This window comes from Oncorhynchus keta, chromosome 21 (assembly GCF_023373465.1).
Source record: "Oncorhynchus keta strain PuntledgeMale-10-30-2019 chromosome 21, Oket_V2, whole genome shotgun sequence".
Lineage (NCBI taxonomy): Eukaryota > Metazoa > Chordata > Actinopteri > Salmoniformes > Salmonidae > Oncorhynchus > Oncorhynchus keta.
This window is the reverse complement of record NC_068441.1, coordinates 41,459,902-41,474,565: the sequence shown is the minus strand read 5'-3', so window position 1 is coordinate 41,474,565 and position 14,664 is coordinate 41,459,902. Positions and strand designations below refer to the sequence as shown.

The 14,664-nt window shown below is 42.3% G+C and overlaps 1 protein-coding gene across 1 annotated transcript; it reads left to right on the top strand.

The window, feature by feature from the left end:
• Window positions 1–290: 290 nt before the first annotated feature.
• On the top strand, window positions 291–12,411 carry LOC118399707 (intermediate filament protein ON3-like). Its single transcript, XM_052474575.1, has 8 exons — window positions 291–532; window positions 1,694–1,754; window positions 1,933–2,028; window positions 2,194–2,358; window positions 3,880–4,005; window positions 5,899–6,119; window positions 11,349–11,395; window positions 11,546–12,411. Exons 1-8 carry the CDS (start codon window positions 291–293, stop codon window positions 11,962–11,964), a joined length of 1,377 nt encoding a protein of 458 aa, XP_052330535.1. The 3' UTR covers window positions 11,965–12,411.
• Window positions 12,412–14,664: the final 2,253 nt, after the last annotated feature.

The window sequence follows — 14,664 nt, the reverse complement described above, 5'->3', positions numbered from 1 at the left end:
CAGAATAACAAACTGTTTGATACAAATATAGAAATGTGCTCTTCGTTCATTAAACATGATTACAATATTGTGTAAAAGTATCGTAAACTAAAAAAAAACTATCCTCTGAAAACAGAGCCACATGGCAAGTTGTTGTTGGAAGAACTATCCACACATCACCCTTCCTTCCTTCCTTCCTTCCTTCCTTCCTTCCTTCCTTCCTTCCTTCCTTCCTTCCTTCCTTCCTTCCTTCCTTCCTTCATTCATTCATTCATTCATTCATTCATTCATTCATTCATTCATTTCAGTCAATGGCACTGACCATTTCCCTTTTGTCCCTGCAGGTGCGTTTCTTGGAGCAGCAGAACAAGATGCTGGAGACCAAGTGGAGCCTCCTGCAGGACCAGACCACCACCCGCTCCAACATCGACGCCATGTTTGAGGCCTACATCTCCAACCTGCGCAGACAGCTGGACGGCCTGGGCAACGAGAAGATGAGATTGGAGTCGGACCTGCACAACATGAAGGGTCTGGTGGAGAACTTCAAAACCAAGTGAGTACTTTCTTCATATTAGAAATGTTTAACTAGGAGGGTTCATTTGCCCTGAAAAGGTCATTATCATTCATCAAAATAAATGTATTTATAAAGCCCTTCTTACATCAGCTGATGTCACAAAGTGCTGTACAGAAACCCAGCCTAAAACCCCAAACAGCAAGCAATGCAGGTGTAGAAGCACGGTGGCTAGGAAAAACTCCCTAGATGGCCGGAACCTAGGAAGAAACCTAGAGAGGAACCAGGCTATGAGGGATGGCCAGTCCTCATCTGGCTGTGCCGGGTGGAAATTATAACAGAACATGGCCAAGATGTTCAAATGTTCACAGATGACCATCAGGGTCAAACAATAATAATCACAGTGGTTGTCGAGGGTGCAACAGGTCAGCACCTCAGGAGTAAATGTCAGTTGACTTTTCATAGCCGATCATTCAGAGTATCGCTACCGCTCCTGCTGTCTCTAGAGAGTTGAAAACAGCAGGTCTGGGACAGGTCGCACATCCGGTGAACAGGTCAGGGTTCCATAGCCGCAGGCAGAACAGTTGAAACAGGAGCAGCAGCACGGCCAGGTGGACTGGGGACAGCAAGGAGTCATCATCTCAGGTAGTCCTGAGGTATGGTCCTAGGGCTCAGGTCCTCCGAGAGAGAGAGAGAGAGAGAGAGAGAGAGAGAGAGAGAGAGAGAGAGAGAGAGAGAGAGAGAGAGAGAGAGAGAGAGAGAGAGAGAGAGAGAGAGAGAGAGAGAGAGAGAGAGAGAGAGAGAGAGAGAGAGAGAGAGAGAAATACTTAAATTCACACAGGACACCGGATAAGACAGGAGAAATACTCCAGATATAACAGACTGACCCTAGCCCCCTGACACATAAACTACTGCAGCATAAATACTGGAGGCTGAGACAGGAGGGGTCGGTAGACACTGTGGCCCCATCCGACGATACCCCCGGACAGGGCCAAACAGGCAGGCAGCATTAGCATTAGCATTCGCATGCTAATTTGGGAAAGTGGCGCTACTTTCAAATCTGGGTCTCAAATACAGTATTATGATTTCAAGAAGCTTTATTTTTGAATGAATTAAAATCTTTAATCCTAAACATAATTTGATGTTAAGCTTTAAGCTTGTTTCTTGTTTGATTAAAAGGCTTGCTCTATTCTCCACTCTCAGGTATGAGGATGAGATCAACAAGCGTAACGAGTCTGAAAACAATTTTGTTCTCCTGAAGAAGGTCAGTAGACTGAATCATTCTAGAAGCCCCCCTACATGCATAACTTGCAGTGCATCGTTGCTTTACCACAAAAAAAAAAGCACATTTACTTGCAGGAGCAGTTGGGATTAAGTGCCTTGCTCGGTTACTGGTCCAACCTGCCGCCCTACATGAAACTAGATATGTCCTGCTTTCTCAGGATACAGATTCTGCATACATGATCAAGATGGAGCTGGAGGCCAAGCTGGACTGTCTCACTGATGAGATTGAGTTCCTCAGGAGTATCTATGATATGGTAATGTACCATGCTCCCATCCATACTGCAATGGGAGAGACTGACAGAAAACATTTGAAGTATTAGCCTATGCTGTCGATTCCATTGGATTTGGAATCAATTGAGTGAAGAGTAGATGCCGGATGAAATCTAAAGGTTTCTCTTCATCCTCTCTTGGTTCTTCAGGAGCTGCGTGAGCTGCAGGGCCAGATCAAGGACACCTCTGTGGTGGTAGAGATGGACAACAGCCGTAACCTGGACATGGACTCCATTGTCGCTGAAGTGCGCGCCCAGTACGAGGACATCGCCAACCGCAGCAGAGCTGAGGCCGAGACTTGGTACACACAGAAGGTAAGCCCTTTCCCCCGTGAGGCCCCCAGAACACCTCATGCCTTTGTAAACTTTCCGAAATGTAATATTGGCTGTGCTCCTATGTCCATACTTGCATATCACTGAGAATGGATGTCCATTAGAGGAGGCTGGTGGGAGGAGTTATAGGGGGATGGGCTCACTGTAAGGGCTGGAATGGAATAATTTGACCTGTATCAAACACATCAAACATATGGAAACCACATACTTGACTCTGTTCCACTAATTTCATTCAAGCATTGCAATGAGCCCATCCGAGACTTGGAACACACAGAAGGTAAGCCCTTTCCCCCGTGAGGCCCTCCAGAACACCTCATGCCTTTGTAAACTACAAAATAGCCTCCAATACCCTACTCAACAAATTGGATGCAGTCTATCACAGTGCAATCCGTTTTGTCACCAAAGCCCCATATACTACCCACCATTGCGACCTGTACGCTCTCGTTGGCTGGCCCTCGCTTCATACTCGTCGCCAAACCCACTGGCTCCATGTCATCTACAAGACCCTGCTAGGTAAAGTCCCCCCTTAGCTCAGCTCGCTGGTCACCATAGCATCTCCCACCTGTAGCACACGCTCCAGCAGGTATATCTCTCTAGTCACCCCCAAAACCAATTCTTTCTTTGGCTGCCTCTCCTTCCAGTTCTCTGCTGCCAATGACTGGAACGAACTACAAAAATCTCTGAAACTGGAAACACTTATCTCCCTCACTAGCTTTAAGCACCAACTGTCAGAGCATCTTACAGATTACTGCACCTGTACATAGCCCACCTATAATTTAGCCCAAACAACTACCTCTTTCCCAACTGTATTTAATTTATTTATTTATTTTGCTCCTTTGCACCCCATTATTTTTATTTCTACTTTGCACATTCTTCCCTTGCAAAACTACCATTCCAGTGTTTTACTTGCTATATTGTATTTACTTTGCCACCATGGCCTTTTTTGCCTTTACCTCCCTTCTCACCTAATTTGCTCACATTGTATATAGACTTGTTTATACTGTATTATTGACTGTATGTTTGTTTTACTCCATGTGTAACTCTGTGTCGTTGTATCTGTCGAACTGCTTTGCTTTATCTTGGCCAGGTCGCAATTGTAAATGAGAACTTGTTCTCAACTTGCCTACCTGGTTAAATAAAGGTGAAATAAAATAAAAAAAAATCCTCCTAAAGCTCCTCCCACCAGCACCCTATGATGTCGAATGCTTACGTGATTTCCTAATGTGGATACTAGAACAACCACCGTAACCATAAAATCTCAAGTTCTATAGTTTGGGGTGACAGTTACCCCAGGGAGGATCTCTGGGGGAGGATAATGTCACTGAGCGAGGTCATGACTAGCTCACCTCCACTACTTCATTATAACTATACATTGTGAAACCTCTCTCGATTACCATAGCAATTGTGGTAACAAAGGCTATTTCTACCATCTCAGGTATCTGCTAGCTAAATTACATGGACTTCACTGTTTTGTTATGTCTCTATGTGTTGTCTCTGTAACAGTATGAACAGATGCAGGTGTCAGCCAGAAAGTATGGGGACGACCTGAAAAACACTCAGGCAGAGATCGCAGATATGAACCGTAAAATCATGAGATATCAGTCTGAAATTGACATGATGAAGGGTCAGGTGAGTGTCTCATACTGCATGCCTCTCAGTCAATATGTAACAGAAGTGCCATTTTATCTAACACCCCTAGCGTGGATTATAGATAGATTATTATTATTTTTCAAGGCCCGATACCGTTACCGATTATTGGAGGACCAAAAAAGCCGATACCGATTAATCGGACGATTTCAAAAAAATAAAGTATTTGTAATAATGACAATTACAACAATACTGAATGAACACTTATCTTCACTTAATATAATACATCAATGAAAAATCTATTTAGCCTCAAATAAACTATGAAACATGTTCAATTTGGTTTAAATAATGCAAAAACAAAGTGTTGGAAAAGTAAAAGTGCAATATGTGCCATGTAAAAAAGCTAAAGTTTGAGTTCCTTGCTCAGAACATGAGAACATATGAAAGTTGGTGGTTCCTTTTAACATGAGACTTCAATATTCCAAGGTAAGAGGTTTTAGGCTGTAGTTAATATAGTATTTCTAGGACTATTTCTCTCTATACCATTTGTATTTCATATACCTTTGACTATTGGATGTTCTTATAGGCACTATAGTATTGCCAGTGTAACAGTATAGCTTCCGTCCCTCTCCTCGCCCCTACCTGGGCTCGAACCAGGAACACATCGACAACAGCCACACCCGAAGCATCGTTACCCATCGCTCCACAAAAGCCACGGCCCTTGCTGAGCAAGGGGAATAGCTACTCCAAGTCTCAGAGCGAGTGACGTTTGAAACGCTATTAGCGCAGCCATTAGGCTGAAAGGCTTGAAGTCATAAACAGCGCTGTGCTTGCGAAGAGCTGCTGGAAAAACGCACTAAAGTGCTGTTTGAATGAATGCTTAAAAGCCTGCTGCTGCTTACCATTGCTCAGTCAGACTGCTCTATCAAATCATAGACTTAATTATAACATAACAACACATAGAAATCCGAGCGTTTGGTCATTAATATGGTAGAATCCGGAAACTATCATTTCGAAAACAAAACGTTTATTATTTCAGTGAAATATGGAACCGTTCTGTATTTTATCTAACGGGTGGCATCCCTAAGTCTAAATATTCTTGTTACATTGCACAACCTTCAATTGTATGTCATAATTATGTACAATTCTGGCAAATTAGTTCGCAATGAGCCAGGCAGCCCAAACTGTTGCATATACCCTGACTCTGTGTGCAATGAACGCAAGAGAAGTGACACAATTTCACCTGGTTAATATTGCCTGCTAACCTGGATTTCTTTTAGCTAAATATGCAGGTTTAAAAATATATACTTCTGTGTATTGATTTTAAAAAAGGCATTGGTGTTTATGGTTAGGTACAGTCGTCCAACGATTGTGCTTTTTTCGCAAATACGCTTTTGTTAAATCATACCCCGCGTTGCATCGATTATATGCAATGCAGGACACGCTAGATAAACTAGTAATATCATCAACCATGTGCAGTTAACTAGTGATTATGATTGATTGATTTTTATAAAGATAAGTTTAATGCTAGCTAGCAACTTACCTTGGCTTCTACTGCATTCATGTAACAGGCAGTGCAACGAGAGGCAGGTGGTTATTGCACTGGACTAGTTAACTGTAAAGTTGCAAGATTGTATCCCCCGAGCTGACACGGTGAAAATCTGTCCTAGGCCGTCATTGAAATTAAGAATGTGTTCTTAATTAACTGACTTGCCTAGTTAAATAAAGGTATAAAAGTTTTTTTTTTTTAATCGGCGCCCAAAAATACCGATTTCCGATTTGTTACGAAAGCTTGAAATCTTCCCTAATTAAATCGGCCATTTCGATTAATCGGTCGACCTCTAGCGTGGATAGACTGTCTCTCCTATTCAGTGGTAGGATCAACAACATTTACAAATAGGAACACAACTAAAAATATGACTTATCTGACAATAGCGCACCCACCTGGAGAACCAGATTGCTAAGGCAGAGGAGCGCGGTGAGCTGGCGGTGAAGGACGCCAGACTTCGCATCAACGATCTCAAGGTGGCCCTGCAGAGAGCCAAACAGGACACGACCATGCAAGTCCGCCAGTACCAGGAGCTGATGAATGTCAAGCTGGCCCTGGACATTGAGATCGCCACCTACAGGAAGCTGCTGGAGGGAGAGGAGAGCAGGTAGGAACCGTGAGCCCTGCACAAATGAAGTGGCTGCCTTCCCTCTTTCCCTTAGATCTGATCTGAGTTAGGCTTTCATGAAACGTTCTTTTAGATTAGTGAGTAGTCACAGGAAGTAAGGAGGATAGCATTCACACATGAGAGCATTAAGACATTGTGTTGAATGACCTGACTCTAGCATTAGGAGAATTTGATGATGACCAATGAGTTAATTTTCTCACTGATAATATCCCTTCCACAGAAAGGAATGACTAGAATGGACATCCCCATTCAAGTCAATGATGTCAATGATGGCATAATGAGTGGACTGGCAGCAATTTTGAGTGTACCCAGGCCAGGAAGTAAAAGCAAGAAGTTTACCCTTCAATACGTGCTGTGATTTGTTGAGTCAACTCAACTGACATTACAAAAAATACACAGTAGTGGGTAAAATCAGTGGGGAATCCAAGCAAGGAAAAAAAACTATATTAAAACCTGTGTTGTGATAATTGCGTTATTTGCTCTATAACCTGTTAGTTCATATGCCTTGCAACTGTGATATATAGGCCTAAGACGAGACAATGTGGCAGAGTAAATTAAACGACACATTTGTTTCATTACAAAACCGGAAAGCAAGATCTGTCTGGCAAAGTCCACAAAACATATTGCATGAGCTGGACAGGAGGGGGAGCCAAAGCGAAGGCTGGTGTGACAGTAACAACAGTTACATGACCTACAGCATGGTCAAGCAAGGTAATGTTTAGAACATTTTCGGACTACTAAACAACTATTGATTTAGAACCACAGAGAGATACCGCAAGTCATAAAGAAAACATGCGCTGCCTCCACTATTCCAGCACCATTTCAACTTCAACATTTCAACATCATATACAGGGCCTTGCAAAAGTATTCATCCCCCTTGGTGCATTTCCCATTTGTTTGCATTACAGCCTGTAATTTAAATGGATTTTTATTTGGATTTCATGTAATGGACATACACAAAATAGTCAAAATTGGTGTAGTGAAATTAAAAAAATATGTTGTTTAAAAAATGTGAAAAAATACAAATCTGAAAAGTGGTGCATGCATATGTATTCACCTCCTTTGCTATGAAGCCCCTAAATAAGATCTGGTCCAACCAATTACCTTCAGAAGTCACATAATTAGTTAAATGGAGTCAACCTATGTCCAATCTAAGTGTCACATGATCTGTCACATGATCTGCTCTGAAAGGCCCCAGAGTCTGCAACACCACTAAGTAAGGGGAACCAGCAAGCAAGCGGTACCATGAAGACCAATGAGCTCTCCAAACAGGTCAGGGACAAAGTTGTGGAGATGTACAGATCACTGTTGGGTAATAAAAAAATATTAGAAACTTTGAACATCCCACGGAGACCACAAACCTGCCAAGAGAGGGCCGCCCACCAAAACTGACAGACCAGGCAAGGAGGGCATTAATCAGAGAGGCAACAAAGAGCCCAAATATAACCCTGAAGGAGCTGCAAAGCTCCACAGTGGAGATTGGAGTATCTGTCCATAGGACCACTTAAAGCCGTACACTCCACAGAGCTGGGCTTTATGGAAGATTGGCCAGAAAAAAAGCCATTGCTTAAAGAAAAAAATAAACAAGCACGTTTGATGTTCACCAAAAGGCATGTGGGAGACTCCCCAAACATATGGAAGAAGGTACTCTGGTCAGATGAGACTAAAATGTAGCCTTTTGACCATCAAGGAAAACAGTGTCTGGCGCAAACCCAACACCTCTCATCCCATCGAGAACACCATCCCCACAGTGAAGCATGTACCACCACACAGTATCATGCTGGGGGATGTTTTCATCGTCAAGGACTGGGAAACTGGTCAGAATTGAAGGAATGATGGATAGCGCTAAATACAGGGAAAACCCAGATGGAAACCTGTTTCAGTCTTCCAGAGATTTGAGACTAGGATGGAGATTCACTTTCCAGGAGGACAATGACCCTAAGCACACTGCCAAAGGAACACGAGTGGTTTAAGGGGAAACATTGAAATGCCCTGGAATGGCCTAGTCAAAGCCCAGACCTCAATCCAATTGAGAATCTGTGGTATGACTAAAAGATTGCTGTACACCAGCGGAACCCATCCAACTTGAAGGAGCTGGAGTAGTTTTTGCCTTGAAGAATGAGCAGAAATCCCAGTGGCTAGATGTGCCAAGCTTATAGAGACATACCCCAAGAGACTTGCAGTGGTAATTGCTGCAAAAAGTGTCTCTATAAAGTATTGACTTTGTGTGTGTGTGTGGGGGGGGGGGTGAATTGTTATGCACACTCAAGTTTTCCGTTTTTTTGTCTTGTGTCTTTTTTGTTTCACAATAAAAAAATATTTGTAATCTTCAAAGTGGTAGGCATGTTGTATACATCTAATGATACAAACCCCCCAAAATCCATTTTAATTCCAGGTTGTAAGGCAACAACATAGGAAAAAAGCCAAGCCACTGTAATCCCTATGCTTAGTCAAATACAGTGACATCTAAAATATACCCAAAATTATTTATTCCAACGTAAGCTAAACATGATGTGGCTGTCAATGCTACTGATTTCTCTCTCTCTGTGTGTGTGTGTCTGCAAATAGAAAAAACATTTTGACTCACCAAACTTGTAGAGAAACACCAATGCCATCCTGTTCTTTCATATTGCCTAAACGGTCTCTGACTCTGTCATACTGTATACACCTTTAGTTTTTGTTGGCCTAGGCTACCTGGCTAAGATGCTTGCTGGCTAGCATAACTTCCATTCATTGGCAACGATGCGCCAGGCCAGCTAGTAAGCATCAGTATACTACATCTAGCTACATGTGGAACTCTCATTCCAGAGGCACAATGTATTCATTTATGGTTGGATCAGAATCGCATTTATAATAATTTGCCAGTGCAAAGAATTGAAGTAAAACCACAAGTCCAAATCCCTATCTCCATCCATAGCTAATTTAGGAAGGAGACTATTTTTTACTAGCCACCGGATGACAAGGACACAACAAGATGATGGTATAATTCCATTTTTTTCTGTCAATTATGTTTGGCTTTGAAGCCAAATCCAAACTGGCTTCCCTTAACACTTTTTTGTGCGCTAGGACCATTGGCTATTATTTAATATATATTTTTTTATCAAAGGAGGCCAAACGCTCACTGGCTTCCCTTACATTCAATCAAAGAGTGATTCAATGCTACGGGCTGGAACAATGTCATACTCTTTTTGACCAGACAACATCAGATAGATGGGCTACAAATACTAAGACAGAGGGGCGCTGTTTCATTAACTTGTATTCTTTCTCCGGTACATTAAGACTCTTGTGAATTGAAGTCAATTTATGAAACACAGAGAGACGAAAGATAAATTAGTTTGTGTATTTTTCTTTTTTTCTTTGTGCATATTTGGGGGAAGCTTGGCTTCCCTTGGCATCCACGAATACACACCCCTGAAAATACGTTTAATTGCATGAGCCACATCAGTTAGCTTCATTTAATGAGCAAGTCTTCACTACCCAATTCTACATCTAGTTAATTAAGGTGTTTTGTTGTTGAAATTTGAAATGTGAAAATTAGCTAGTGTTAGCTAGCTAGTGTCTCCTTGCAAAATTAATTCATATGACACAAAAGGCAGGGATGCTAAAAATGCTGAAATGCTTACTGTGAATTGCTTGCTTACGAGCCCTCCTAACAATGCAGTTTAAAAATAAAATAGTAACACAACTTGCCTAGTTAAATAAAATGAAAAGAGGAATAAAATAAATATACAAGAATGGAGTTATATACAGGGAGTACCAGTACCAGATCAAATGTGCAGAGGTACAAGGTGTTTGAGCTAGATATGTACATGAAGGCAGGGTAAAGTGACTAAGCATCAGGATAAATAACGATAAGAGTAAAATAAAGAACAGAGTTGCTACAGCAACTGTTGAGTGTAAAAGTGTGTGTGTGTAAGTATGTGTGTTTGTGTTGCGTTGGTATGCTTGTGTGTGTTATGAGTGTGTGTTTATGTAGTGTATGTGAATATGTGTGGGTTTTATGTGGGAGTGTCAATGTAGTGTGTGTGAATGAGTGTGTATACGGTGTGTATATACTGTAGAGTCTAGTGAGTGTGCATAGGGTCAGCGCAAGATAGAGTCAGTGCAGATAATTTGGGTACCATTAATTGACTATTTAGCAGTCTGGCTATTTAGCAGTCTTATGGCTTGGGGGTAGAAGCTGTCTCGGAGTCTGTTAGTCTGAGAGCCGATGGACGGTAGCAGAGTGAACAGTCCATGGCCTGGGTGGCTGGAGTCTTTGGCAGTTTTTCTGAAAAATGTTGGGCCTTCCTCTGATACAGCCTGATATAGAGGTCCTGGATGGCAAGGAGTGATTAGTTATGCCGTGATTAGTGTGCTGAGTTCTACAACACAGCTCATTACTCTCTGCGCCGTTAACACTTTGGCCAAATGTTACAAAGTAGTGAGGCACAGTGCCAGCTGTCGGAATCAGATAAATGCTGATTTGGTGACTTACAACTTTATCAACAAGCTGGCAAACTATCTACCATAAACAAGCTTGCACTAGGCTGCTAGCTGGAGCATGGTTTGCCGCAGTAGCCAGTGTGTCATAGATACCGAGAGTGGAGGGATTTTTGAAATCAGGAACTAGTGTTAGGCAGATGAGCAAAATCTTGATTTTTTAAATTGTGTTCAACGTCCTACATAAAAGATTGGTCGAGCGACGAGCGTCACGTAGGAGTGACACAATCTGACATAAGACAAATTGGTGTATCCATGAGTCTACCACTACCAGTCAAATTGCCACGGTTAGAGCTTCTGGGTTAGAGCTTCTGGGTTAGAGCTTCAGGGTTAGAGCTTCTGGGTTAGAGCTTATGGGTTAGAGCTTCAGGGTTAGAGCTTCAGGGTTAGAGTTTCAGGGTTAGAGTTTCAGGGTTAGGGCTTCTGGGTTAGAGCTTCAGGGTTAGAGCATCTGGGTTAGAGCTTCTGGGTTAGAGCTTCTGGGTTAGAGCTTCTGGGTTAGAGCTTCTGGGTTAGAGCTTCAGGGTTAGAGCTTCAGGGTTAGAGCTTCTGGGTTAGAGCTTCTGGGTTAGAGCTTCTGGGTTAGAGCTTCTGGGTTAGAGCGTCTGGGTTAGAGCGTCTGGGTTAGAGTTTCAGGGTTAGAGCTTCAGGGTTAGAGCTTCCAAGCCTGTTCTATTCCTTCTACTTCTATGATCCCTTCTCTTTACTCTCCACTTCTTTACCCAGGCTGGTGACTGGAATCAAGTCGGTCAGCATCTCCAAACAGTCTTCTTGTAAGTGAATGTCCTCTCACTCCACAGCTATTCTGTTTCACTTAATGCTTAGTACTTATTGTACATCACACTGGTCAAATAACTGAGATAAATAAATAACACGAGTATATGTTCACTTCAATGACCCGAAATGTTCATTTCCACTTCCAGCAATGAACTACAACTCTTACCCCCTGGAGAGCAGTCACACCATTAGCTACGTCCGGGGCTCAATAGGCGGATGCAAGAGCAGCAGAACTTACATCAGTGGCCATGAGAACAGCCATGTAGGCCACAGTTTTGACCTGCCTGGCAGTATCATCCTGGGAGCCACCAATGGTATCCAGGTCTCTACCAGCAGAGACGTGGATGCCAGCATCAGCCTGGGAGGCAGCAAAGGCACCAGCAGAGATGTGGATTCCAGCATCACCCTGGGAGGCAGCAAAGGCACCAGCAGAGATGTGGATTCCAGCATCACCCTGGGAGGCAGCAAAGGCACCAGCAGAGATGTGGATTCCAGCATCACCCTGGGAGGCAGCAAAGGCACCAGCAGAGACATGGATTACACTGTCACCCGAGGAGATGAATGAGGAGACTTCGCCATCACAGGCGACCATGGAATTTGTCTATTCTTTCTGTAACAGATTTGTGCTTCCACAACCTACTTTTCAGCCTTCCACATTCATTTGACTTTTCTATCCAGGTTAGTACATAATTTACCTGCCAAACAGTGACCTTTCAAACAGGCTAATTAGATCCACCTGGAATCACAGGCAGTCTAACTGTAACCTAATTTTCCTACCCACAAATGGTCCGGTTTAAAGTGGTAAATGTGAAGGGTTATGTATTCCTGAAAGGACCCTGAAAGTCGACCCCTTATGTCTATTTGGCCTACTTGTGTGATCTCGTTCACTGTCAATGGATGCTATTCATCTCATTTGTCTGTCCACACCTGAGTCACCAGCAGGTGCCATTGTAGCAGATGTTTTTCTCTCTGCTTGCTCAGAGACCCATTAAAGCACTAGGAGAACAAACAACCTCTTAATGTGTATGTGATGTGTGACATATTTCTTCCATTGAGTCATTTGATGAGAGGATGCTGTTATCCTTATGCCAAACCCCAACAAAAGGGAAATGTATGAAATGTGTATATGCAGGGCCGGCTCCAGGAATAACCAACATAAGCGGTGACTTAGGGGGCCCCTGTCCTCCCAAAAAGGGAACTCACTATTGAGAGTAAGAATAGTACACCAGATGTGATTTTGAAAAAAAAAAAAAAACAAGAGAAAAACAACAGTCCCTCAGTTAGCTGACAATTTGCAATGTACATGTTTGGATGGTCTAGTCTAGTCTAGTTAGTCTAGCCAACTATACTTGTAGTAATCATGGCCAAATACCAATTGGGGACGCAGTATTAGTCATTCTCACTCAGATATCATATTAACATGGCATAAGTAATGGCAAAATGTGTAGAATGGTAGGAAATGTGCTTTAAAACTGAAAAATGTATATCTCTCTGCCCCATGGCAAAATGAGTACAATTGCAATACATTTGTTATAAAATTGCAAAATGTTATCTCCGCCCCACGACAAAATATGTATAATTGCAGTAAATTAACATTAAAACTTAGAATTTTCTCTCTGCCATCAAGAGTGGGGGCACTAAAATGTTTTGCCACGAGGTGGGGGGCCCTTGGACACAGGCCCGGCTAGAGCCGTTGTGGCTCCTAGACGTTTCCGCGTCGCAATAACAGCACTTCCAGTTGACATGGGCAGCTCTGTCAGGGCAGAAATTTGACAAACTGACTTGTTGGAAAGATGGCATCCTATAATGAAGATATATTAGCGTTTTATTTTTCATACATTTTCATAAATGTTGACCAAAAAATACAATTAAATCCATTTTAATCCCACTTTGTAGCACAACAAAATGTGGAAAAATTCATGGGTTGTGAATACTTTCTGAAGGCACTGCACATAACATGACTAGGCGTCAGAATAGATAATAATATGAGTAAGAAGAATGTATCCATGCAGATACTTAGAGTGTGCACAATGCTTTGCAGGTTTTTTATAAGAAGAATTTATACATGGATCCAACTTTAAGACACAGTCAATATTTTCTCCTTTTCTTCCTTTTAGAATTGCAAGGTATGTGACAATGAGAATAGAGCCTACACACACTTGATTGGGCAATTGCTTAATAAGCTATGGGTTTCTATCCAAACAAACATTTACTATCCCCTTAAAAGGTGTTTGGATCGTTAAACCATCAGTCTTAATAGACAGGTACTGGCCTGAAGCATATTCACTCTCTTCTATACTTAGTTCAATCAATCAAAACTCCACATTCCAACCACACCCTCCACATTCCAGACACACACACACACACACACACACACACACACACACACACACACACACACACACACACACACACACACACACACACACACACACACACACACACACACACACACACACACACACAAACTGCAACATACAAATGTACTGTATGTGTATATGTATGAACCCCACATGATCACACCCTCTTTTTCTCTCTCTCATTTGTCACCATGGAAAATGTCTTTATGTGCTGTCAGGGAGAATTACAGCATTTTTCTATCACTTTGGCACATTTTTCAGATGTAAGTGGTATTTTTTCAAAACTCAGGACAACAGTTATAATAACACTTGTAATGCCTTCTGTCCTTCCTTTGAACCCACAGGAGCAATTTGGCTTAAGTGCCTTGCTCAAGGGCACATTTTTCACCAAGTCACCTCTGGGATTCAAACCAGCATCCTTCAATTACTGGCCCAACGCTCTCAACCGCTAAGCTACCTGCCACCGCCGGTAACTAGCAATACACCATTTCAGGGAGCCAAGGGCTACAGTACCTGCCATTTCTGCCTCATATAACATTGCAGAAGATCAACTTTTATATGTGACTTGTTACTGTAACTGCTATGGTATCAAGCTAAAATCATCAACTTACAGTGTTGATGATTTTCAAATTCAAATTCACGAGTGGAATTCATGAGTGGAATATACTCTAATTCACAGCCCAAATATTTCAGTAGTGCGTTGTATATTACACCATAATTTCAAATGGTAGCACATGGAGAGACTCTTTCCACTTTGCCCTGGCCTATTGAAGCACACTGGCTGATGGAGGATGATCATGTAGTATTTACATTAACATCCATATTTGATTTGGTTTTACCTTCCAACCTACATTTTTGGGTTCAACACATACAGTGCAATCGGAAAGTATTCAGACCGCTGGGCT